The 24,929-nt window shown below is 39.7% G+C and overlaps 1 protein-coding gene across 13 annotated transcripts in view; it reads right to left on the bottom strand.

Annotated features, from left to right (window-relative positions):
- Positions 1 to 24,929, bottom strand: part of SLC10A7 (solute carrier family 10 member 7) — a 140,768-nt gene that overhangs the window by 79,359 nt on the left and 36,480 nt on the right. For 8 of the 13 annotated variants that reach the window (XR_011727780.1, XR_011727779.1, XR_011727777.1 and 5 more), the window contains one exon: positions 13,961 to 13,999. The exons of 3 other annotated variants lie outside the window; for them this stretch is intronic. Coding sequence is in view for 4 of the 10 variants with exons in the window: in XM_071753709.1 (XP_071609810.1) it covers positions 13,961 to 13,999 (39 nt within the window). In the remaining 6 variants the exon portion in view is untranslated. Of the gene's footprint in view, positions 1 to 2,091; positions 2,549 to 13,960; positions 14,000 to 24,929 lie in introns of those variants that run through there. 2 more of the 13 variants (XM_071753715.1, XM_071753716.1) reach the window with 2 other exon arrangements.

The raw sequence follows: 24,929 nt of genomic DNA, 5'->3' as shown, positions 1-24,929 counted from the left end.
AATCTAATTCAGAAGTTTATCACTGTAGCAGCTTTTTCTTGATGGTAACACCCTGAAGGGCTATGTTCCCTCCTCAGCTTAAACACATTATGCTAGCCTTGGCTCTCCTGTAATTCCATGGATGAGGCATCCTGTGTTCCTGACAAGAAGAAACAACAGGAATGAGAAGATCAGAGGGCATGTGACAAGTGTGATGAGGGAATGTGCAGGACCCTTGTGCTGTGTGCACTCCCCTCCTGAACCAGGAGCTCCCAGGCAGAAGCTGCCTCAGGGTAATGCCAGTCCAGCCTGACCCAGAACTTGCTGTTCTTCCTTCTGCACTGAAGCCAGCACAACCCAAGCACTCCCCAGAGATCTGCCATCTCCCTCTTGCTCATGCTTCTCCAGGATACCATCTTAATTTAGACCTCCCGCTCTCCTCTTCTAAAACCTCTAAAACCTCTTTTTAATCTGCTTGGACATCTCGGTGTTCAACTGAACCCTGATGACTGCTGGAGCCTCCCTCTTGCTAGATCTCCAAAGAGGAAGAAACTCCTCCTGACACTGGCAGGGTTTTAAATAATCCACGCACCAAGTATATAAACAAAAATTTATCTGGATAGCCTAGAGACAGTGGCTACCACTGCAGCAAAAAGTATGCTCTGAACTCTTAAACTATACCATCCTAATCTGGGGTTCTGGAACAGCTTTATGAAACAGATTGATAAAACCAGTGCTTTTTAAATCAGTGATGGCCTTTTCTGCCACTAAAACAAAGCACAATAATTATCTGGAAAAGGCTTTAGACTGCTTTTAACAGCTTTTAAACTAATTCCAACAGCAAATAAAATGAATTATACCTCCTCCCATATATAGTAGATGATATAATTTTCTGCATATTATTTGATATGCTTGAGATTGAAAACTGGCTTGAGATGTTCTCCACACAAGTTCAGCTGGCACTGGACTGTGCTGTTGTCTGAATTAGCATGACAATTTTAATCCCAAGAGTTTGAAAAATCATATTGAAAAATAAAAAAGGAGCCAGCATAATGCTCTGCAAGCACTTATGGTGCAACAATAATGGCATTTACAGTGCAACAATAATGCCACAACTTGATGTAGCAGGACTCAGATAATATTTTTCCAAATGGAGTGGTGCATCCCATTTTGACAGATCTTTATGAATGGAGGGAGGATGAACCCCCACAAATTCTGCTTCAGGGTAAGCAAACTGATAGTAATGATGAAATTCTATTTTAGTTCTTTGACTTGAGTAGATATACACATTGACTGGATTTTGGAACTGGATGACAAGATGGCAGAGCAGCCAGCTTTGCTAGGAAGCTTTTGTACTTTATTAACTGAGTCACTAAACTAAACAATAAGGCATTACTTTACAAATATTCAGTTTTGTCTAGATTTTATTATTTTGCAAGTCATTTGGGCTACAGTGATGCTCTTAGCTTACCTCTTTACCTACAAAAATATGGAAAGCAATATTAATAAATCTATTTCCCACATTAATTCATTTAACAGTTCTGTGATGGAGACCCTACACAGTATATAAAGTGAACTGTCTGTAACCTTTTGCTCTGCTTTAGCTGGCCTGCAAAGTATGAAAGATAGATATAAGCTGTTTCTCTAAATCAACAGTTACAAAAATCTCTCTGAAATGCTATACATGAGCAAAGGTTAGACTAAAATTTTCATTTTTTGCTGACTACTGCATTATCTGTATCATGAATGCAGCAAGTGGTCCTTCAGAGGATTTTATACTACTTCACATAATTTTGCACCCACTGTAGGGAACTAAACTCTGTAGCCCAGGGGGAGAAACGTGATCATTTCTGAAGGAACAAAAACATGTCTCTAAGCATCAGTTAAGAGGAATGAGACTGAAACAGAGCTGAGTCTGGGTGCCTGTGGTTAGAGGTGCATGGAAAACAGTGAAACGTCAGGGATTTGTTGTTTTTATGGAAAAATAAAATCAATACATGCAGAATATTTAGAACATTTATAGCCTTTTTAAATCTTAGATTATTGCTTTGCCAGTTGCATGCTGTCTCACAGGAATCATCACACAGACACCTGAATACCTGTTCTGCTCATCACAATCAATCTTCCCCACCCATATTTACAGCCTATGGGCTAGCTCCTCCAGTCAGAGCAGAACTGCTGTTAATGCAAACACCACATCCCATGAGCTGATGGACAGAACAATATTGCCTACCTTTTAAGAAAAGCACTTATTTCATGACAACATATTGTTAGAATTAGAAGATCCAGGGACTACCTAGAAAAACTCTTTCAAAAGCAGTCCTTTTTCAGAAGTCATCTTAAGTGACAGAGGACAGCACCATGTCCCTGTTAGTGTCTCACTCAGTAGACAGATGTTAGGCTGCTGTGGGGATCCCATCCCCAGAACAGTCCACAGAGGGAAGAAAATTGACTGTGCCTCATGCTGAGCAAGGGCCTCAGCACTGCTCCCTGCTTTCTTGAATCCACTTCCAATTCTCATTTATCCAAGAATTAGTCCTCCGACAGATTGATTACTAGCTCCAGGCACCTGATAAGTCATGACAAAATTAAATTCAGAAGCTAGTTCAGTTTATTAGCAGGTTACAGAGTTGCTGGAAGGAGACACCTTTCACTCCTCTCCCAGAACCCTCCTACCAAGAATCCCAGCAAGCTTCACACCACCCATATGACTGAGGCACCTGAACCATCTAGAACTGCAATAACCACACAGAGCCTACAGAGTCCATGAAACAATAACCTGGAAATTAACACCACCTTGACAGGAGCCTGCTAAAGGACCAACCACACACTTCCCAGTGTCTGAGGATTTGTAGAGCAACACTACCAACATTCAGTATCCTTCATTTATAGGAACTGTATTTACCCACATTTGTGTGTTTGCACTGCATGTTCCTGTAAAACACCTAATTGGCAAATAATCTTACACTGTGGATATATCTAACTGCATCATCTACTCTCTCTCCAAAGCAAAACTTACGCAATGAAGCAAATTCTATTGGCTGCTTATCGTGTACAGTTAAAAAGATTATAAGGAAAAAACCTTATTCATGCTCAAGGACCTACTCCCTAACTGCTGCACAATCTCACACAATAAAATTAATAATTTAACTAACTGAAACTTCACACGTGCAGGGCACTGCAAGTAGACCAGTGGCATTTTCACTTCAAATTTTTATAGTCTTTAGTCAGTATACTTAATCTGCATTTCTAACACCTGCTTCTGTCGGCTGTGAAAGGCAATATTATCTATAAAATTTTCTTTCATCTTTGTATGTCCATCTAACAAAAAATTATAAGATGGTGGATAATTATTTGGCTTTAAAAAGGATATGAAACTTTTCATATTTTTTTATCATTTCTTGAAAGACATATTCTTATATCTGACATTTTATTAAAATGGTTTGAGTTTTTAAAGAATCTTAGCTTGCACATTATTCATGTTATCTAATCCTGTGTAATACATTTCTCCTTCAAAGAGTTAACATTCACTTTTCATGAACCAGTAAAAATGTGGGAATGAAACTAGACCACAACTAAACAATGCATTTTTAGGCCATTAGTCTATGCCTCAAATATATGAGGAGGAAGAAGCTAAAATGGCTTTTCCACTCAAGTGGGCACCAACACGAGCACCTTGACTACCACATTACAACATGATAAATAAAGATCACACAGATGGGGTGGAACTGCATGCAGCTTTCATCCAGGGGGTTTGTGTCAGGCAAAAAAAAGCTGTTCCCAGTCTCAGTCAGCCTGTCTCAGCTAAGTTAAATACTACAATAAAGGTATCCAATTCAAGTGTTAAATGTTGAGCTTTCTCAAGACATGGGTTGGAAACCAGGAGATAACATGAAGCATGGTTTATAAATACAGAAACAACAGGCCACTTTCATATAGTAACCTACAAAATCTTCTGTTTGACATAGGGTGGTCACCACATTAGATACAAGTAAAACCAATTCTTTTTATTTGGGTATAAAAAAAACAGCAAATGTTCAAATGCTTCACCCTGCCAGAGCTCACTTACAGTCTTTTCAGGGTGTGACTCTACTATGTGCAACATACTGACTTTTTAACAGATAAAATCAGATGATTATCTAGTCTGACCATCCAGCAACTCAAGAGAGAAAGAACATCACCATAACCACTCTTGAAACAAGCCCTAACACTGGAGTTGACCAAGAAGGTACCTTCAGAAAATATTTTTTGAAGTAATTCTGTGATACAATCTTTTTTAAAAGTAGAAGCAACACATGAATAATTTACTTACCATTACTGAAATAAAGCAGAAGGAAAGAAAATGGTGGGAAATAAATTTGCTCATGTGCCATGCCAGAAAGGCAATAAACTGTGTGAACAACCCAGAGTCTCAAGGCGGGTGAAGGAATTACCTCCAAGATGGCTTGGGTTTTGTTGGAATGGGTATTTTGGTGGTTTCTTTATTTTCCCATTAAGTCAAAATGAACAATCTATTCTACTGTTAACAGTTAAAAGAAGCCAGATAATGAGAGATTGTTAATTAGAGCATTTCTCCTTCTCAATAACCAGCATTTCCAAATATGTACCAATAAGAATGAAAGCTGTAGGTTTTGATATTTTGAAAGAAGCTAAGGAAAAATAATAATGAAGAGAGCTTCTGAGCAGCAACACAAATACAGCCATTCAAAACAACTCATCCCCTACTGCTGACTCACACTGGAGGGTCACTATGATTTTCCAAAACTGCCTTTTAAAAAGCCAACAGTAAATAATTACCACAGATTTCAAAAAAAAGTTCCATGTTTATGATAACCAGGCCTTCCTTGCTAGTTGAGTTAAAGACTTTGGGAAAGCTTTTGACCTAACCTCTGTCACTTCCCTTTAGGCAGTATTTGTCACCCTGAAAGAAAGGGGAACAATTTCCAGCCACTCAGCTGGATTCCAATCCCTTTTGTGTTTAACAGCAGAGACCAAGGACTGCCAATTCACAGACTGTCAGATTTTGAACCAGCACTGCTAGGTCAAGTAGAGAGGAACCACAGGAAAACCTATCCAAATCCAGGCAGAGCTTTAACCTCTTCTGGACTAAAAACCCTTAATAAACAGTGTTTGGGACATCTTTCCCTCCCCAGAGACTCATCTTAAGATAAAAGAAGGTTTGCATTAACAGCACAGGTATTACTGTTTGTAAAGGGAAGTCAGGAAACACACAGATTGCTTTCTGGAATTCAACTCTTGCTAGCTGTGGACAAAGACAGAGAAAGAGCTCCATGCTCCATTATGGATAACTGCATCCACGTTGGTGATTCCTAAGAACATCAGATTATATTTTATAACAAAGACAACCAGGTGAAACAACTCCTGTTTGCAGCAGCTGTAGTTCAAAGAAGCAATGAAGCAGAAGACAGGGGCTAAAAACATCACATTAGTCTCTTAAAAACCTCCAGGAACAGAGAATCCACCACCTCTCTGGGCAGCCCATTCCAATGTCTGATCACCTCTCTGAAAAGAATTTCTTCCTAATCTCCAACCTAAACCTCCCCTGGCAGAGCTTAAGCCCATGGCCTCTTGTCTTACTGGGAGCTACTTGGGAGCAGAGCCCAACCCCCCCCTGGCTCCAACCTCTTTTCAGGGAGTTGTAGAGAGTGATGAGGTCTCTCCTGAGCCTCCTCTTCTCCAGCCTCAACACCCCCAGCTCCCTCAGCCCTTCCTCACAGGACTTGTGCTGGATCCCTTCACAGCCTCCTTGCTCTTCTCTGGACCTGCTCCAGCACCTCAATCTCCTTCCTGAGCTGAGGGGCCCAGAACTGGACACAGGACTCAAGCTGTGGCCTCCCCAGGGCTGAGCACAGGGGCAGAATCCCTTCCCTGGACCTGCTGGCCACGCTGTTCCTGATCCAGGCCAGGATGCCATTGGCCTTCTTGGCCACCTGGGCACACTGCTGGCTCCTGTTCAGCTTCCTGGCAATCCAGACTCCCAGGTCCCTTTCTGCCACGCTGTGCCCAGCCTGGAGCTCCCCATGGGGTTGTTGTGGCCAAAGTGCAGGACCCGGCACTTGGCCTTGTTGAACCTCATCCCGTTGGAATCAGCCCAACTCTCCAGTCTGTCCAGGTCCCTCTGCAGAGCCCTCCTGCCTTCCAGCTGATCCACACTCCCCCCAACTTGGTGTCATCTGTGAATTTGCTAATTGTGGACTCAATCCCCTCATCTAAATCATCTCTGAAGATATTAAACAGAACTGGGCCCAGCACTGATCCCTGGGGGACACCACTGGTGAGCGGCTGCCAATTGGATCAGCACCGTTCAGCACCATCTCTGGTGGCCTCCAGCAGTTTCTAACCCAGCACAGAGTGCTCCTGTCTGAGCCATGGGCTGGCAGCTTTTTCAGGAGAATGCTATGGGAGATGGTGGCAAAGGCTTTGCTGAAGTATTTTTCAAGTATTTGTCAGAAAAAAAATAAGAGAAGCTTTTGAATTCAACCAATTTTTAAAAGCTAACTTTAAAAAGGGATATATAGCATCATACCAGGACGAAAACTTCAGTGACTTAATTAAAAGTCAGAAATATTGGTTTTATTTTCTAACAGAACTTGTGATATTTCTTCCTGTTAACTTTACCTTCTTTGCTTTGGAGTAAAAAGCCAGGAAAATGTTGGAAACCAGAAGACATGAAAGAATCACAAAAGTACTCCTAGTACCAGGCCCTATTTAATATTATGATCTGCATGCAAGTTCTGCCCTAGTGCTATTGGTTTTTTTTCAAGTCTTGACCATCACAAAAAAGTAAGCAGAACTAGAAAAAATAGCCCAAATCATTAATATTCTCTTGATAAAAATTTTGTACTTTCACAGCAAAGAGGGCAATGATGAATTTCACAAATTATGACAAGAGTAATCTTAGACAACAAGCTGATTTTATGCTAAAACTATGTATCAGCAGATATGTAATTTCCATTATCCACTAATCTAACAAATTGTCTGATTACATGGTATTATAAAACATGAATTTCATCCTCTAGATATTCAGCAAATTATAGTTAAAGATAAATACTCTTTTGACTCTGTTATTAACTTGCATTCATTTAAAACTGACTCAAGCTTTTTCTAAATTTCCAGTATTCAATTTCTATTAACAAGAGAGATTACTGCACCACAATCTAAGGACACTCTCAGTTCCAGTTTCCCTTCACTATCGGAGCAGAAAAAAATATACCAGATCATAAAATTTAAGTTACTTTGAATGCCCAGTTTTAGGTCCTGAAACTTCACTACCTTTACTGAGCAATTCAATCGGACTGGAAGAATAAAGCTGCTTGAACACACTAACTTTCCAATTTGCCACAAACACTGACTACTGCCTCTGAATTTTCTCCATCCTGTTTTACTAGCTCAAGAAATGCTACTACACATATATCCTCAGCTATTTCTTTCCCTCAGAGCCCATTAACCCATCAAAACAGTAACTATGAGAGAAGGGGGATGTGTGTGTGTCAATTTACTGGGGAATTACATGCACTTTCTCAAAAGCAGTCACCAAGTACCTCGCCAAGCAAGAGCACTAGATGGGGTTGCTAACCAAAAAAATAGGTGCAAGAAAAAAACCCTACTCACTCTCATATGAGGAAGTGGAAAAAGCAGAATACCCAAATATATTTATCTTTAAAAAGATAGTAGTTAATTATTTTGGTGTTCCAAGGAGAATACAAAGAGATACATTTAATGGCCTACTTATTGCTACCTTTAAATAAACTTTTTCTTGGAGAACAGGCTGCTTGAGTCCCATAAGACCAAAGGAGATGATCAGTAGCAAAAGCTAATAAGAAAACTAAAAGCACTGAGACCAACTGCAGCCCACATAACTTGCAAACATTAGGCAGCTGATAGTTTCATTTTTTTCTTATGTAGATTTCAACGCATTTTCATGTTGAAAAAAATACAAGAACCAATCACTGGTCTTTTAAAGAACTTAACAGCACATGTTCTGTCCTCTTGGCTACTGTAATTTACCCTACTTTTCCCTAACATATGAAACATACCCAGCAGCAGGGCTGCTCTTTGTTAGCTGGTTCTCAGACAGCCTGTGCTGAGTGATTGTGTAAATCCCTGTTGACTTCACTGCTCTTTTCAAATCACCTGTGTCATCAGACAGATCACACATAATCTAGGTGTGATAATACTCAGATTTCCAGTTATCCTCCTATCTGATTTCTCTTAGTCCCTTTGCAGTAAGATCTGATTTGCTTAACTTCCTGATGATTGTACCTTGATCCTTCTTTTTTATGTTAAAGGAGAGTGGCTTTACTCATAGCCAAGCAGACAAGCCAAGCATAGACAAGCAGACATTTTATTTATTTAAAAAAAAATAAATCTGCATCTGTTTCTAACTGATACCTACTCTGTCAGCATGAATTTTGGAGAGAGAAAAAATACTGCAATGGGTGCATATGCCTAGCCATCCCTCAAAATAATTATCTGTATCAAGAGCTCTTAAGAGACAGGTCTCTGCCATCATCTTTGTTACTCTGCCTTGCTTGGACTGAAATAGTACAAGATAACTCAAACCTAGGGACTAAACTGAGTGTGCTATATGCTGGGAGCACAAATATGCTGTAAGAGTGACAACCTACATACACATTTTAAAATGTTACCTGGCAAATCTGGAAATTGTTGACGATGCCCAAACTTACGCCAAGATTTCAGACCAAGCCAGCAGAAATCAACATGAGGATGTCAAATAACAATGAGAGAATGGAGCACCAGGCACAAAGTAAGAGAAAGTTACAGTAAGGTAACATAAATGGCTCCCAAGATTATTTAAATTCCACAGAATCCAAACTCTTCCTGCCAGGTAGGAATCCAAACTCTTCCTGGTCAGAAGACTCACTGCTGCTGCAATCCACCATTCCCTTCCACTCATGCAGAAGACCCTCATACTTCAAGGCTGAGGTGGATTCCCAAGTGGCTGATTCCTGGCAGGATTTCCTTGTAAACAGTGAGCACAGTAAAAAGAGAATCTCAGATGACTGTTCCACTCCTTTTCTTATGGGAAAGACACAATAAAGAGGGAACAAAAAGGCATATAAACATTTGCTTGATCTTGGAGAAATATTTAGAATGCTTGTGCTAGAAATAATTAAGCCAGATATGGATCTTTCTCCTGGAAATAATTAAAGTTAAAAAAAAAAATAATAAGAAAACCCCAAATAAACCTAGAACATTCAACATCCATTAAGATAAAACAAAGTAAATAAATTTAGCCAATTGGTTATTTCCATACGAGTGGACTTCTTTAAATAGTAATGAAATCATTGCTAAAAAATCCATTGTTATGAAAATTAAAAAGTTGGCTCAGCCTACCAAAATTAGATTTGTTAGTTGCTGGTCATTCCCATAATTAAATCTGTGTCACAAATTTGCAAGAAAAATGGACACTATGACTAATGCATTTACTTGCTGCACTAGTGCTGTCAGGCTGTGTAAATCATTATGCCTGCTAAAGCAGAGTAGATAAGAATTCCATACATTTTCATTAGCCAGCCAGGCTCTGTGTATATGTGAGAAGCTAACTTTCACATTCCCTGATAGTTTTAACTTTCATTTGGAAGACAACATAAATAATACAATAGCCTTGATCTGATGAGCTGAGTGGCTGCTCAAAAATTTGAGTTTTTGAACACTGTGAATGAGCTTTGTCCCCTTAGAAAGATACTCACATAATAAAACTAAAGCCAAACATACTTAATTGGGACAAAGGAGGTCAGTCAATGAAATGGAGACCTGTAATAGGTTCATTCCTTTAGAATAACACATAGTATGGACACGTGCCTTACTTCATCCCATAGGTTTCAATGCAGGAAGCAAAGCTAATCCTAGACACATCATAAGAAGTATCAACCAACACTTCTTCTCAGCTGCCTTTTACTCTGTTTTTTCAAGAGTGCAATGGTCACCAGAGTACAGCCCTCTGAATTTTCTCTTTGCCTCTTGATTTCTTGTCACCACAGACCTTCATATTTTGGCTACAGTTCTTTGTTTAAGGTGAAGGTGGTGGCTGTTCCTTACATACTTACTGTTCATGACCCCAAAGTACCAAAGAATCAGACAACATTCACTCATCTCACAAGCTGGATACTCTCATGAGCTCCTGAGCCCATTCTCTCAAGTGGAAAGAGATTAACAAGAGGCAGAAAGAGAGCAGAAAAAGCTATTTCTAGTCTAGCTCAGAGCATTTCGCGAGGAAATTCTCTTCTAGACTTGAAGCCCTCTCTTTTTCCATGCACAACATTGCACTCTCACTGCAAATTGATTTTAAATTTGTATTTTACCAAATACACATCTCTGCTTCAGTGTGAGAACAGCCCCAGTGACAGCAAATGCTTTGGTAAACTTAAAGCCAAAAGATTTGAGCCACCCAGGCAAACACCATGGGGCAACCAGCAGCACAGCATGGTTTGCAGCATCCTGCCTACTGGATATTAGCAACATCCTGGCCTTTGGATATTAACAGGTATTGTTGTTCTGTTGCAGCACAACTTTTACAAGTAGAATAGAAATGCTCAGGGAGAATGGTAATGCATAATGTTAAGAATCTTGACATCCCAGACAGTTTCTTTAGCTTTTTGCTGCAAATGTATCTTCTTCTTCAAGTGGAAGCATCTACCACAGTATTTTTTATCTAAGCAGATCATAGTGAGCATTTGCAAGCTTTACAGTAGCAACCTTGCTGAGAAACAGCAACCCAGTATTAGTAAAATGCTCTCAGATTTTATTAAAATCCCATTAAGCAGAAAAACTTACATCACTTATGCTCCACAATTATTGTAAACCAAACTGTTTAAACGAAGGAGGAGATAATGATATTAACTACTCAACTCAAAGCAATCCTCTGTGGTAAGATTCTGAATATTCTCTTGGCTGAAATTTATGTAAATAGAATTCATCTATCGTTAGTTATTACTAATCTAGCTACATAAAAACACTTTTCTGTAGCAATTAGTTCTCTAAAACACTGTGTTTTAATTAGACCTGGGACTTTATTAAACTGAGTATAAATACATACAGTATTATTCCATGCATTGTTTTGCCTGCATATTTATAGGAGTAGGAGCTTTGGTCAAGTTTAAAAGGAATTATTTTGCAGTTGGTTAGTAGTTTTTGTAAATCTCCTCACCAGTGAAAACACCTTCAAGTGCTTAACCTAAGGGTACTTCTGCTCATCAAGACATATTTGACATTTCTACATTTTGCATATCCCAATATGTTCCTTTTCATCTGGATGAGCTCATCTCAATATCATTCTAACATTATGCTGTCTTTCCCTGCAGACATTCCATTCCACAGTTTATTTTAATTTCACTTCTCAAGGACCACTTCCTCGTCTTAAAGGAGAAAAAAAAAAAAAAAAAAAAAAAAAGGTGAACAGCCCTGCACATCTTTCAGCTCTTTTAAATCAGCTTGCTTCAAACTGTCATCCACAGGCACTGGCCACAGGGCACAGTCTCAGAAGGGACATCATGCTCTCCTTTTGGCTTTGGCACAGCAACACACAAGTGCAGCAACCCACCCATGCTGGAAGATCAGGAACATAAGAAAACTTGCAGCCTTGCAAATTGTCAGATCCTTCCAAATTATCTTTAGGACATGTATACATGCCACAAATGTATATAACACTACATTGAAGCCTATCCACAAGATAGTACATCATCAGACACTAATGGGAAAAAGGCAAACGTGATTTAGATTCATAAATTAATGATACAGTAAATAGGATCTCCACTTATAGCCAAGCTGTAAGGTAGGCACCAAAATAAAATGATAAATTCCCCAAAACACAACCATTACCAAGCCAATTATTTTCATATTTTATGCCAGTTTGACTTCAAACAAGGAGTGACTCAATTAAAGGCCCTGTAAACTGACAGCACTGTCAATCTTGTAAACAGCTCTGGCTACTTTCTGCAGTCCCTGGCCTGTAGAACTCCATTGCACTGTTAGTAAGAAAGTTCATCCTAACAACTGCACAACTGGAAAAGTTGGTAATAGCAAAGCTTTCAGTAAACATAGTTGTAATTTGTTTTCTTCCATACACACATGTTCCCTACATAATCACAATTTCAAACTAGGATACCACAATAAGGGTCTTAAGTGTTTCTATATATTTGTTACTCAATTGTGGCCACATTCTTGCTAATTTTCTTTTTTAAAAATCAGTAATTACAAAAAAATCAGGTGGTACTGTGGTTTCATTCTAGATGATCTTCAGTATTTTTGAAAGTATTTCCTGGCAATTTTTGAAGACAAATGTTTACTGAAAGACCGCTCCAATATTTAAAAAAAAAAAAAAAAAAACAAAACAAAAACCAAAACAAAACCACAGCCAACAACAAACCAAATTAATCAAACATGAGGTGAATAGAAAGTGAAATTAGGTAATTCAGTGTAGGAGGAACTTTCCAATAATCCATTCATGGAACCAAGATCAAAACCAGAATCGAGAGTATTAAATGCACAAACAAATCACCTCAGCACCTTTAAGTGGGATTTCTTCAAAGACCTATAAACAGGTTCTAGGACTCTAAAAATGTTTAAGTTGCTTTACTACAAATCAACATTGTAGTCAGGTGCTCCGGGGCCCAAATTTTTATTTTAAGTCAAAACACATTCTTTTAATGACAGCTGAAACTGAGGCCTCTGGGTATTGAAGAAAACCTCCTGAACTGAAAGGCAGGGACAGCAGAGGATGGAAGTGCCCTCTTCCCATTGGAGGAGAACAATTTAGGTGACACAAAGAGACAAGTATTTGGGAATTGATATTTTTTAAAAAGTGAGTGGTCATCTATACCCACCAAATATACCCTAAATACCCATTCAGCCTCCTAACTGTAAGCTGATCCCTCAACAAAGCAGCAGCACAATGCAGAAATTCAAAATGCCAGGCAACTTGCTCTCTTGGCACTACAGTTTTACATACTTGAACTCCCAAACTCTAGGTTTTCATAAAACAAATAAGCATACAATAAGTTATTTTGTACTTGAGGTTTTGATTTTAATTTCCTAATTTGAATTCTATTGTCATTCATTCATTTCATGTATCACAGTCCTCTTTATGGGGATACAAGATTGGAATCACAAACGTGCACTTCTACACATATACAAATTTTAGAAAATACAAACAAATTAAATTATTAACTGCTTAAATAAATAAATCAGTTACAGTAGTTTGCCTACATATAAAGTAATTTGTATTTAATATTCATTAGTGTCTCTCTAAATAGCATATCAATAAATCTATTCCTCCTTTCTTCATAAATACATTTAGTGTTCTTTAAAGTGTCCTTCCTGAATCTTTGTAGACCACCAGGTACTTTGTAGAGAGCATGTGGTGTTCAGGCTTTTTACAGAAACAGTTATATTTCTATTTGGAATAGCTGCATTCCCAGATCTAGTGGTTTTATGGTGTGTTCCTCAGAGACACTGAGTGGCTTCACTGTCAGTGAAAGATGCTAAACAAATGACATGCCACTGAGTAAATTAGCTTCTACTCTCTGATCAGCTGGGTCATGTTTTCTTTTCAAAATCCATGGCCTCTTGATAGAAAATAATGAGTATTTGATGGGCCTTATTAGAAAAATCAATATATCGATGCCCATCACTGAAGTATCTGCATAATAATAGATTCTGTTAACCCATTAAGGGGAAAATTAAGATGTGTTTACACATTATTAATTTACCACTAGCAGAGGCAATTTGTTCACTACTTTTCTCAAGAGTCCAGCAAAAAGAAAAGAAATTGTAATATCTGTATTTAATGGCATGGTGACGGAAATTGAAAAATTTTTCCAATTTTTGCCAGCTAAATGGTGCAATATCACCAGCACTAATGTGAAAAATACAAACACACCAATGATACCGTTAAAAATAAGACTATTAAAGCACTTGCTATAAATACTGCATTACTTACCAAAAAACTTCCAAAAGCAGAATTAAATATAGCAGCTGCCTGAAGAGAGAAAAGATAAATATCACCAATGGTAAAATAGCTGTAGTACAAGAACAAAATGTTATTCCCCCCCACCCAACAAGCTATTAGAGTCTCCAAATACACACACAGGCAGACACCATTAGGCAGTTACCCACTGCTTAAATAATTGCCAGTGGTCTGTAACTTATGAAGACTGAGAGGTCCTGGCTTATGCTTTCAAAAATAATGTGCTGAAATGGACAAAAACAGGAGGAGAAGAAAATCCTTGCCAGCAGACTTAAAAGGAATAACCACAAGAACATGGAATTATAACAGAAGAGCTTGATCTTACTACTTCTGCTCTCATTTGCCAGAAAAATTTTAACATCTTAACCTTTTAATTAAAATAACCTGACTTAACTAAACCACTGCATTTTCAGAGCTTAAAATTCCATTTACAAACTTTTTTAATCAGGCAAGCAAACTAACTCAAATTCTGGCCATAAAGTACTGACATGTTCAGAAATTTATGTATTTTGAGCAATAAATTGAAAATAGTAGTTAAAAAAAACCCAAACAAACCACAGCAACCCACACTTCTGAGGCCAAAATGTCTAATCATTACTTTCTACTCCACAGTCTTCTAAAATAAGAAAATAAACAATTTTGACAATGACTTAAGAAGCATTTGTGCTTACCTAAACATCCAGGAAATATAAGGTAGCAGTATTATTTCTTAACATTAACTCATTACATTCCAAGAAGTTAAAACTTGAATCTTGAATAGCTTTCCCCAATTACCAAAAAAGAACAGAAACTCTTGTATGGCAGCCAGTCTGATGATGAATTGCCACACAGCAAAGGTAAGAGGAAAGGGAGTAGAAAAATCTACCATTTACATGAAGATTTAGAACAGAGACAAATTTATCACCCTGGACACTTCCAGCCACAGATTAATAACAAGTGGATGCCAGGGAGTTTAGCAAGTTTGAATAAAGTCCAAAATCACGGTAGGAGCTGTAGCTGAACCTGCCTTCTGCTCCATAAGAGGATGCAATGAAAATGAATGGGTAATGAGACCCGTGGCTCTAGAGAGCTTAGCTTTCTTATTCAAGTTCATAATTAATTCAAAGCTTTGATAATTTCATTAGATTCCTCCTCTGCTGGCCCTATCAATAAAAGATGGCACTGGACCACAGCTCCTCAGTGGCCCAAATAAAAAAACAAATGCAGACTGGGAAACCTTTGCTGACTTGCTTACTAACAGGGACAATGGCATATGGCACTTCATGTTGCAGAGGGAGCATCTGAATACATACAGCTAAATAAAACATTATAGTTGACAGTTGTAAACTACAGTAACATATTCTAACACCTCTTCTCCGTCAGCATTTTTTTTTTACAATAAAAAAGAGGCACAAGTCCAAATAGCTCTTCTTGCCAAAGATCACAGCTGAAAACGAGTACTACTTGAAACAATTCTTCCACAAGCATGAATTAAATCAGGATTTTTGACTTATACTTGAAGCTGTGCAGCTGATACTTTCATGTGGGACACATGACACTCATGCACACAAGCCTACTGCACAAGATGGATGGATGTCCTCCTAGGTATCTTTTGATACTGCAGGCTTCTTTAAGGTTCCTATTACCATTATATAAAAACATCCACCAGGTTTATCAAGTCTCTGGTATTTTTTAGACTTGTCATTCTTTTAAAACCAGAATGTTTGTATTAGATCCCTTCAATCCCAAAGATGCACAAAGATCCCTTTTACTACATCCTGTACCTGTAACCATGAAGGAGAATGGAGACTTCCATTTTTACGCACACTTAAAAATCTCTTCCTTGCAAACCAGCCCTCTCTGTATACAACACTGCGAATCAGCTGCTAGAATCTGAAAGACAGAAGCATCTGGGCTCCACTTCTGTACCAGAAGGCTGGGAGGAAACACAGTGGTCCTGTCCTCCCCGTGCAGATTTTGTCTGCAGTGGCAGCTATGTCTGCTACAAAGAGCTGGATCATTCACTGTTCAGGAAAGCAGGTGAAGTCCACACAAAACAGAGTAGAGAGCATAAAAAATAATCCTTCCCTCCCCTAAAAGTCTGAACTTACCTCCCTGTCTCAAAAATACCTGGTCCTACCAGAAGCTGGGCTAAGGCCAGACTCTACTTACAGGGCAGGTGAACCTGCCAAGACCATGTCTAGTGAGGCAAGAGGAAGAATTTCAGTGCCTTACACCCTTCAACCATTTTCCTGGTCACTTCAACAACACACAAAGAACAAAGCAGTAGCTGGCAAGAACCATTAGATAGACTTAGAATGACACTCTGCATCTAGTTTCAGCCACATCACTGGCATCAACCCCAATGTAAGTGTCATCTAGAGACAGCTACAGGTCAGTGTCACCTTTGTGCCTAGCAAGATCATGGGACAGATCCTCCTGGAAAATCTGCTGGGGCACCTGGACAATAAGAAGGTGACTGGTGAAGTGTGGCTTCACCAAGGGCAAATCATGCCTGACCAATTTGGTGGCCTCCTACAAGGCTACAGAGATGATGGACAGTGGCAGAGCAATTGATGTCACTTACCTGGATTTGTGCAAGGCATTTGACACTGTCCCACATAATATCCTCATCTCCAAACTGACAAGACATGGATTTGACAGACAGACCACTCAGTGGATAAGTAATTGGTTGGATGGTTGTGGTCAATGGCTCAGTAACCAAGGGGAGACAAGTGACAAGTGGTGTTCCTCAGGGGTCAGTACTGGGACCAGTGCTGTTTAACATCTTCTCTGGAGGCAGGGACAGGAGGACAGAATGTATCCTCAGCAAGTGTCCTGGTAATACCAAGCTGTCTGCTGTTGCTGACACCTTTGAGGGACAGCAGAGCATCCAGAGGGACACTGACAGGCTGGACTCAGGCCAAGTTCATGAAGTTCAACATGGTCAAGTGCAAGGTCCTGCACCTAGGTCAGCACAACCCCAGGCACAAATCAGATTAGGAGGAGAATGGTACAGAGAGCAGATCTGAGGAAAAGGATTTGAGGGTGGTAGTAGATGAGAAGCTCAACAGGAGCCACCTGTGTACCCCACAGCCCAGCAGTCCAGCAGCATCCTGGGCTGCATCAGAAGCAGCATGGCCAGAAGGGTGAGGGAGGGGATTCTGTCCCCCTGCTCTCATGTGAGACCCCACCTGGAGTCCTGCCCACAGCTGTGGAGCCCCCAGCACAGGAAAGATACGGAGCTGCTGGAGAGGGTCCAGAGAAGGGCCACAAAGATGATCAAAGGGCTGAAAAAAGACAGTCTGAAAGAATTGGGGTTGAAGAGAAGGCTCTGGGGAGACTTATAGCAACCTTCCAGTACCTGAAGAGGAAAGCTGGAGAAGGGCTTTTCACCAGAGAGGGTAGTGACAGGACAAGGGGTAATGGTTTTAAAAGGAGATCCTAGTTAGGAGAGATACTAGATGGTCCTGGTGGTATATATTTTGGCCAAACTTCTTGCCTTTCTTCCTTCCTGACCCACCAAGAAGACTTCTGGGTTCTTTTTAACATTCTGAACCATGTAATAATAGGTATTAAGATCTTGGACATATTTTATATTTCAAGTCTTCAGACAGTTATGTACAAAAGTTGTCATTCACAACCAGGCCAGGGGCACACTAGCTTGCAATTTTTAATGCCCTTTTTTCCAAGTGTCAGAAATCGTCCATGGCAGATGATTTTACTCTCATTACAGGCCAAAGAAGAAAGAAAAATAATAGACCACAAATTAAGCTGTAATCATTCCGATGACTTGCCTCAGTGAGGGAGGACTTACATTCACTACTTGCACTTTTCTTTACAAACACTTCTCCTGCAAAATAAATTTAGAAGTAAATTTTTCTCACACCCACAAACCTGGGGCTTGTATTTGTGAATCTAGTTCAGCTTAAACAAACTAATAGTAAACTGAATCAACTGCTCCCATTTGTAATTAAACATACCTAAGTAGCATGACCCTGTAGAATACGAACACTTTGGGCTTCCAACTCCCTTCTATCAGGAGGGGTGATATTGACCATGTACCTCACAGAGCACTGTCAAAACTAATTCATTGCTTAAAAAACATTCCAAGATCCTTAGAGGGATGATACAAATTAACATTAGTGCTGACACGATACAGCGAGGCTTTCATTTGCTATTTGAAACATTTATTAAATCACTACTGTCTAACTTTTCTACTGTTTGCTCCTTTTGTGCTTCAACAGATATCAGACTGTCTGTGGTCAGCTTAAATGAAATAATAAAATACGGAAATATTTAGATGTCTTTATAATACTTCACACTTGCATGTGTTTGCAAACCATCCACTGCACTTGCCACTAATATGAGAGGAGAGCCCTCTATAAAATCAATGGTAAGATCTTTCAAAAGGTATATGGAAAGCCACATATGAAACACAAGGTGAGATCACATTCAAAAGCAGCATCAGGGACAAACAGAGCAATTACTCAAGTTTACACCAACTCAGAGATAACAAGGACTGGAAGTCACCACCAGTACTCTCACCAGGGCTAATACAGAAGGGCATGTACCCCTCCACTGGTGTAAAACAGTACATGCTAGCTCCACTGAACAACACATGTACTTAATATTGAACAGGTACAATTTCAGTCAAGCCCCCAGGGCACTGGGCTTGAGAGAACTCTCCCTCACTGCTTTGCATTTCCAGGGAGGATCAGCTGGCCAGAAACCCATTCAAGTGAGAATAAGCCTGCCTTGGACTGAAGGGAACCTCTCTAGGCAGTACTTGGTAGAACCTTTCCTCATCCTACACCTGAACCTCAGGTAAAGCTTCATCCCTTCATCTTCCACCTTATCCTTGAATAAACGTACAGAAAATGCTGCCAAGATTCCTAACAGTGACAGCAGCAAGATCCAAGGCAGTCCTCGTGGTAAAAGACAGAGCCAAGGAAAGGGCTGAGCACTTCCCACACGTATCCAAACTGTCCTGGTTTGGGCCAGGATAAAGGTGATTTTTCTGAGTTTCTTGTCGATGGTTGAACTTGCTGGGGTGGACAGCAAGTTTCTCAAATGGAGTATTCCATTTGAGACAAGAAACTCAGAAACTCAGAAAAATCACCTTTATCCTGGCCCAAACCAGGACACCAAACACAGCAGGAAGGGCACCCAGCATTCCATTACATGGGCCTGGGCAGCAAACCAAACAAGCATGCTAAGGTTTTGATAGCATTAAATACAAAATACATTCTGAACTCTGTTCCATTTCCTTTTCTTCCAGTATCAAACTGAACTGTTTTGGCATTTATTCATAGTAATGTAGCAGTACTACATTAAAGAAGAGAAAAAGATACACTGGAAACATTTGGAACACCTGGGTCAAAACCCAACATTTCATCATTTGATATTCTCAACTCAACTGCAACTACAATCTCCTTTACTGCAGAGTGACAGGGAAACAGCAATGCCTCATAGCTTACATGTGGACCACACAAAAAAATAAAAGGCTTTTTTACTAATATGTTTTTTTAAACACTACAACATTCTGTTCTTTATTCTTTCTCCTGACCAGGCATAAGCTTACATATCCTATTCAATAAAAAACCATGGTGCAGTGAAGAAGAAAGAAAAAAAGCAGAAGAATTGAAAAGATCTGGAGACAGACAAGAACTCTAGCAGAACTACTTGCAGAGAAAACAATATGGTAACATTTTACCATGCTACTAATACAAAATTTAATAGATCCACATAGATCTCCTATTTGACAGGGAGAAGGAAAAAAATAGGAGAGAAAAAAAAAAAAAAGCCTGAAGTAAGTGATGGAAATGGTTTGACTAAACAGGACAGAAAATGAAAATTTTATCCACCCAGACATCAGTGTAGTTCTAGATGGTGGATGAAGACAACACAACGTCAGAAGTGGCCCACGTGACTCTGCAAAGTCCCTTTAAACAACTCCTTCAATCTCCTATTTAAAAATAAAATCTCATGTGAGTGTTACCGGAGCTCCTGTCTTAACTGCTGTTCCCATTAATAAGATGCTACAGCTCTGTAGAAAGCTATTTGCCACAGCACTGTTACTGCAAACAGAATATAAATATACCTAATAAGGTTTAATCTGTGTTGCTGTTCATAACTATTCATCTGAGCTCAGACGGGGAAAAATATATATATATTCAAGTTCCTGGTTTTGAGCACTAAATTGAATCAGGTGTCCTCTTCTGTTAAGAAAATTAAGTTGCTTTTGTGCAAGAGTGTTTTAATGAGACCAGAGCTTGCCGACATTGATAAATGGGAATGACACCAGAGAGAGCATGTAAGCAGGACAATATGTGCATGTTACACTCTTATGGGCTATTTTTCACTGACTATCCTGAATGACTTCGCTGTTTCTTAAGGGACCTATTAATCTCAAATTTAGTTATTACACAACGTTTATTTGAACATATATTCTGTGGATGATGACAGTTAATAAAGGAAATCTTTTACAAGCTGTATTTTTACATATTGTTCCAACTTCAGCTCCCAGTCATTCTACTGTATGGATGGAATAACCTAGTTATGATGTAGCTTTAAAAAAAGGCACATATATTCAGTTTCTTTTCTAAGCATATGGGGACTCTTAAATAACTGTTAAAATGCATATAAAAATCCTGCTACTGCATGGCAAAAATAAAAGAGGTAGTGTTAACTGCTCAACAAAATTTCCAGCTGCACAGTTGCCCCCTCAAAGGGAAAGAACATGACTTTTTAACACTCCAGCATCATCTCTGAGAAACAAATAGGGCCTAGATCTGCCCCTCGGAGATGTATATATTCAATAGTGAATTCAACACAAGTTTTAGTATGCACCTTACACACGACTTTGGCCCTATGTGTTGCAGATGTGATAGGGCACCTCAACAGTAGTATTTCAGTTAAAAAAAAAAACAGAAAAAAACCACCCGCAAAGCCAAACCAATACAAAACCAGCCAACCAAAACCCAGACTTTGATTATGTATTTTGAAGTCAAATAGGTCTTATAAAAATGTGAATTGATGTTTAAAGAGTCTCTTTTTAAAAAGGAATCAGTCTCATTTTTTCTGTGCAGTAGTTCTGCACACAAAACATTACCTTCTTAAAAACAAAACTAACCCCTACACAATGCCAAAATCCCCCCACCAACCAAAGAAACCCCAGAACACCAAGAGAAAGACACATCAAGATGTATGTAGAGATTATGATTTTTTGCCATGTTCCCTGTGGCCCAGCACAATTTGTTGACTGTGAAAAAGATATTACCTAATCTCCAACCTGCCTCTAGAGCTGTGCTGACAACACATTTCTTGATTTCAACGATGTTCAATAACCATCGGTTTTATGGAAATTATGTGGAAAAGAAAAACAGAAAAACCTATATGCTATTTGTTTACATTTCAGCAGGGAAATGTCATGCAGAGAATGATGCTCTCTATAACACCTGGTTGAGCCATGGATCCAAAGCTGCCCACAGTACAGATTTGCCCTGGGCTGGCTGAGGTTGCCATCACCCGAGCCCAACTTTGTGCTGTTTCAGCCCAGCTCAGCATTTTGCCACAAGCTGTGCCTGGAAACAATCTGGGGGCTCTGCTGGCAGAGTTTTTGTCTCCTACCTCCTACTAGCTAAGTTCTTTATGTTGAAAATCAGTCTTTCCCACCCCCGTTTTTGTAGCTCCTCATAACCATCATCACCTGTTGATAATAATATTTACAAATACAAACCCATCCATCAAAAGGATGTCAAAAGGGGGGCTTTTTAGACACATTTATTTAGTGCACTTTGTGCTCTCTATTGAAGGGTTTCTCTGTTTCAACAATAATTTCAGCAACAGTGAGACAGAAAAAGGAAGAAAACTATCCTATTTGCTTTCTTTTTGTAAAGAATGGAAACCTGTCTCTGCTGTGAGGAACTGGCATGACTCAAGGGAGTTCTGGAGGCAGCATGGCATTTCTTCTTCAGAGGCAGTAGAAGACTTAAAAAAAAGCCAGGAGAGTATATACATTAAAGGTTTTCTAGAGACCAGAACCAGAATGCAAATATTTGTTAAGTCAAACATTAAGCATTCAGATCTCAGGAAAATGCTTATGTGTCAGTCTACAGATGTCCACCAACATTAACAGATTAGTAACATGAAATCAACATTGAGCAAAAGTTGGAAAGCAAGACCAAACTGTAGGGTTGGACCATTTTACTTCAGATTTCTTTTATAATCAAGCAGAATGAAAACAAAAGCTTTTGTCATCAGTGCCAAAAAAATCACACGAAGGAAACCAGGAGGAAAGAACCTTTGCCATGAGTTGAAGTGTCCATCTCTACACTGAAAAAATCAAGACTTGGCCTCCTTGGGTACAGAAGAGATGAGATGCCTCATGAGACAGAGTGCCCAGTGCCTGGGTAGCCCAAGCTCTCAGCCATACAGCACTGAGTCACTTTGTCCAGAGTTTGCTTTGTCCTGAAACCACAGCCCCATCCCTACCAGATGCTTCCATGGCTGTGCAGAATACAAAAGTAGTGCAATGCTCACAAGGCTTATGGAGGGAAAGGCCTGGCTAGGCCCTGTCTAGAAACACAACTGTAGGCAACACAGACCTTTTGCAACTTCCCATCCCACCTATTCCTTCAGGATTCCACGGTGAAGAGAGATTTCCTCCTCCTGACAACCATGCTCCATTTTCCCTCAACAATGAAAAGCACTGTCAGGTCTTTCCAGCCTCCAATATTCTTACCTGGCCCTTGTGCAGCCAATACCCCAAACCCCCCTGAAGTTGTAGCTTAACCTTCCTCTCCACTGGCTGCAGTACAAAACACAAAATGTCACTCAGAAGCCACAGTGCCTTCCAGTGTTTGCTCCTCCATCACACACCCCAAAAGAGCAGTAACCTGAACATCTACAGAGGTCTTTTGAATAGCAACATGAATAAACAGAGGCAGTTTCTCTTTTTCTCTCCTCTACTCTACTTAAAAATTGTAAATGCAAATACTAAGATTACTGCCCACTGTCAGGGTAAACATGCAAGCAAGCAGTGATTTAAAGCTGTCAGACTTGCACACGCCTCTCACACTCAGTGTTACAAGCTCCATGCTCGAGCATCTCACCTGCTCCTCCACAACATTTACAGAATTCTGCCATGCCAGAAAGCTCTGGGTTCCCAGGAAGGCACACAGCTGAATTTTTGTATGTATTTTTCCCTGAATGGAAAGTTTACTTCCATAGTTTTCCTAGACAAAAGGTAACTTCCCCCTCCAACCTACATACCATATACTATCAGCCTTAGCAGCCATTTGACCTGTGAAAGATCATGCTACACAATTAGAGAGTAAAAAGGACAGAACCTACTGACACTTGGTATGAAAACTACCCACAAACCTTATGCACATAAGGGAAGTGCTTGAAAGAGTCCAGCGCAGAGCTACTAAGATGATTAAGGGAGTGGAGCATCTCCCTTATGAGGAAAGGCTGAGGGAGCTGGGTCTCTTTAGTTTGGAGAAAAGGAGACTGAGGGGTGACCTCATCAATGTTTTCAAATATGTAAGGGGTGAGTGTCAGGGAGATGGAGTTAGGCTTTTCTCAATGGTGACCAGTGATAGGACAAGGGGTAATGGGTGTAAATTGGAGCATAGGAGGTTCAAGTTGAATATCAGGAAAAATTTTTTTACTGTAAGGGTGACGGAGCCCTGGAACAGGCTGCCCAGGGGGGTTGTGGAGTCTCCTTCACTGGAGACATTCAAAACCCACCTGGACACGTTCCTAGGGGATGTACTCTAGGGGGCCCTGCTCTGGCAGGGGGGGTTGGACTAGATGATCTTTCGAGGTCCCTTCCAACCCCTATGATTCTATGATTCTATGATTCTATGACATGACGTGTTTGTTAGTGACTGAAGGCTTATTACCTTAGCAGTGAAGACACTTGATCTCACACCAGAACAAATGGACTTCTGAACAATGATTTAATAAAGGAGCTGAACAGCAATATACAAAAGTAACTCTGCCAACTTGTTCTTACATTTATGAAGTGTTTGACCATAAGAGAAGTGACTTTCCCTCAAAAAACAAACTGTAGAAGGTATCCTCAAAAGGATATAGAGCAATAACACAATAACAACCTCCCAAACATTCTTTTATTTAAGTTCACATTTTCTGAGATCTTAAGCTGTGATAAAAACACTTAAAGGTCCTGTCCCCTGGTTCTCCTGGAGACACATCATCCATAACATGATTAGAGGTCTAGTTAAACAATGCATTGCACAACTCCAAAGAGTTTTAGTTCCCTGAAGTGAAGTGAAAGCACGAGGCCACTTTTTAAAAGGTGCCCTTTGCATTAACTGCAAGGCTGTGCCTGCACCACTATCTTTCTATAAATATCCCACTGTCGTATTGCTTTCTGGGCAGTTAGAAGCAGAACCAGACATTTTAACTGCTATGCCACCCAAACCAGCTCAGAAGGGCATTGCTAATAAAGTCCCTGTCACTACCAGCACTGGGAACAGCTCCACTGTTAGTAGTGCAGAGCCAGGAGATAGGAAATAAAACCAGTGCAGGGAAAACCACAGCACGGTGGTCTTTAATTTAGGTTAACAGATATTTCTCTGAGCAGTCTGTGAACAACACTTTGGGGATAAATCAGGCAAAAAAAGATCTCGGAAATCACATCTGGCAAGTATTTTCAGTCAAGCTTTGCCTCCAATAGAAGCTTGATAAAAGGCAGAGAAAGAGTGTACACCAGGCCACATCATCATCAGGTTAAAAAAAAAAAATTTAAACACCTGTTTACAGAACAGATTTTCATCTCTCACATACATTTGTTCTGAAACCAAGTGACTGTTTAGTCAATTCTATTACAGAAAAAACCTCGGAAAAATATCCCAACATAGTCACCATCTCATCAAATCAAAGTTCAATTTGCTCGAACACCATAACAAATATATTTCTGTAATTTGTATCT

The sequence above is a fragment of the Heliangelus exortis genome, chromosome 10 (genome assembly GCF_036169615.1).
Source record: "Heliangelus exortis chromosome 10, bHelExo1.hap1, whole genome shotgun sequence".
Lineage (NCBI taxonomy): Eukaryota > Metazoa > Chordata > Aves > Apodiformes > Trochilidae > Heliangelus > Heliangelus exortis.
Note: the sequence above shows the minus strand (reverse complement) of the source record. Positions and strands in the feature narration are given on the sequence as shown.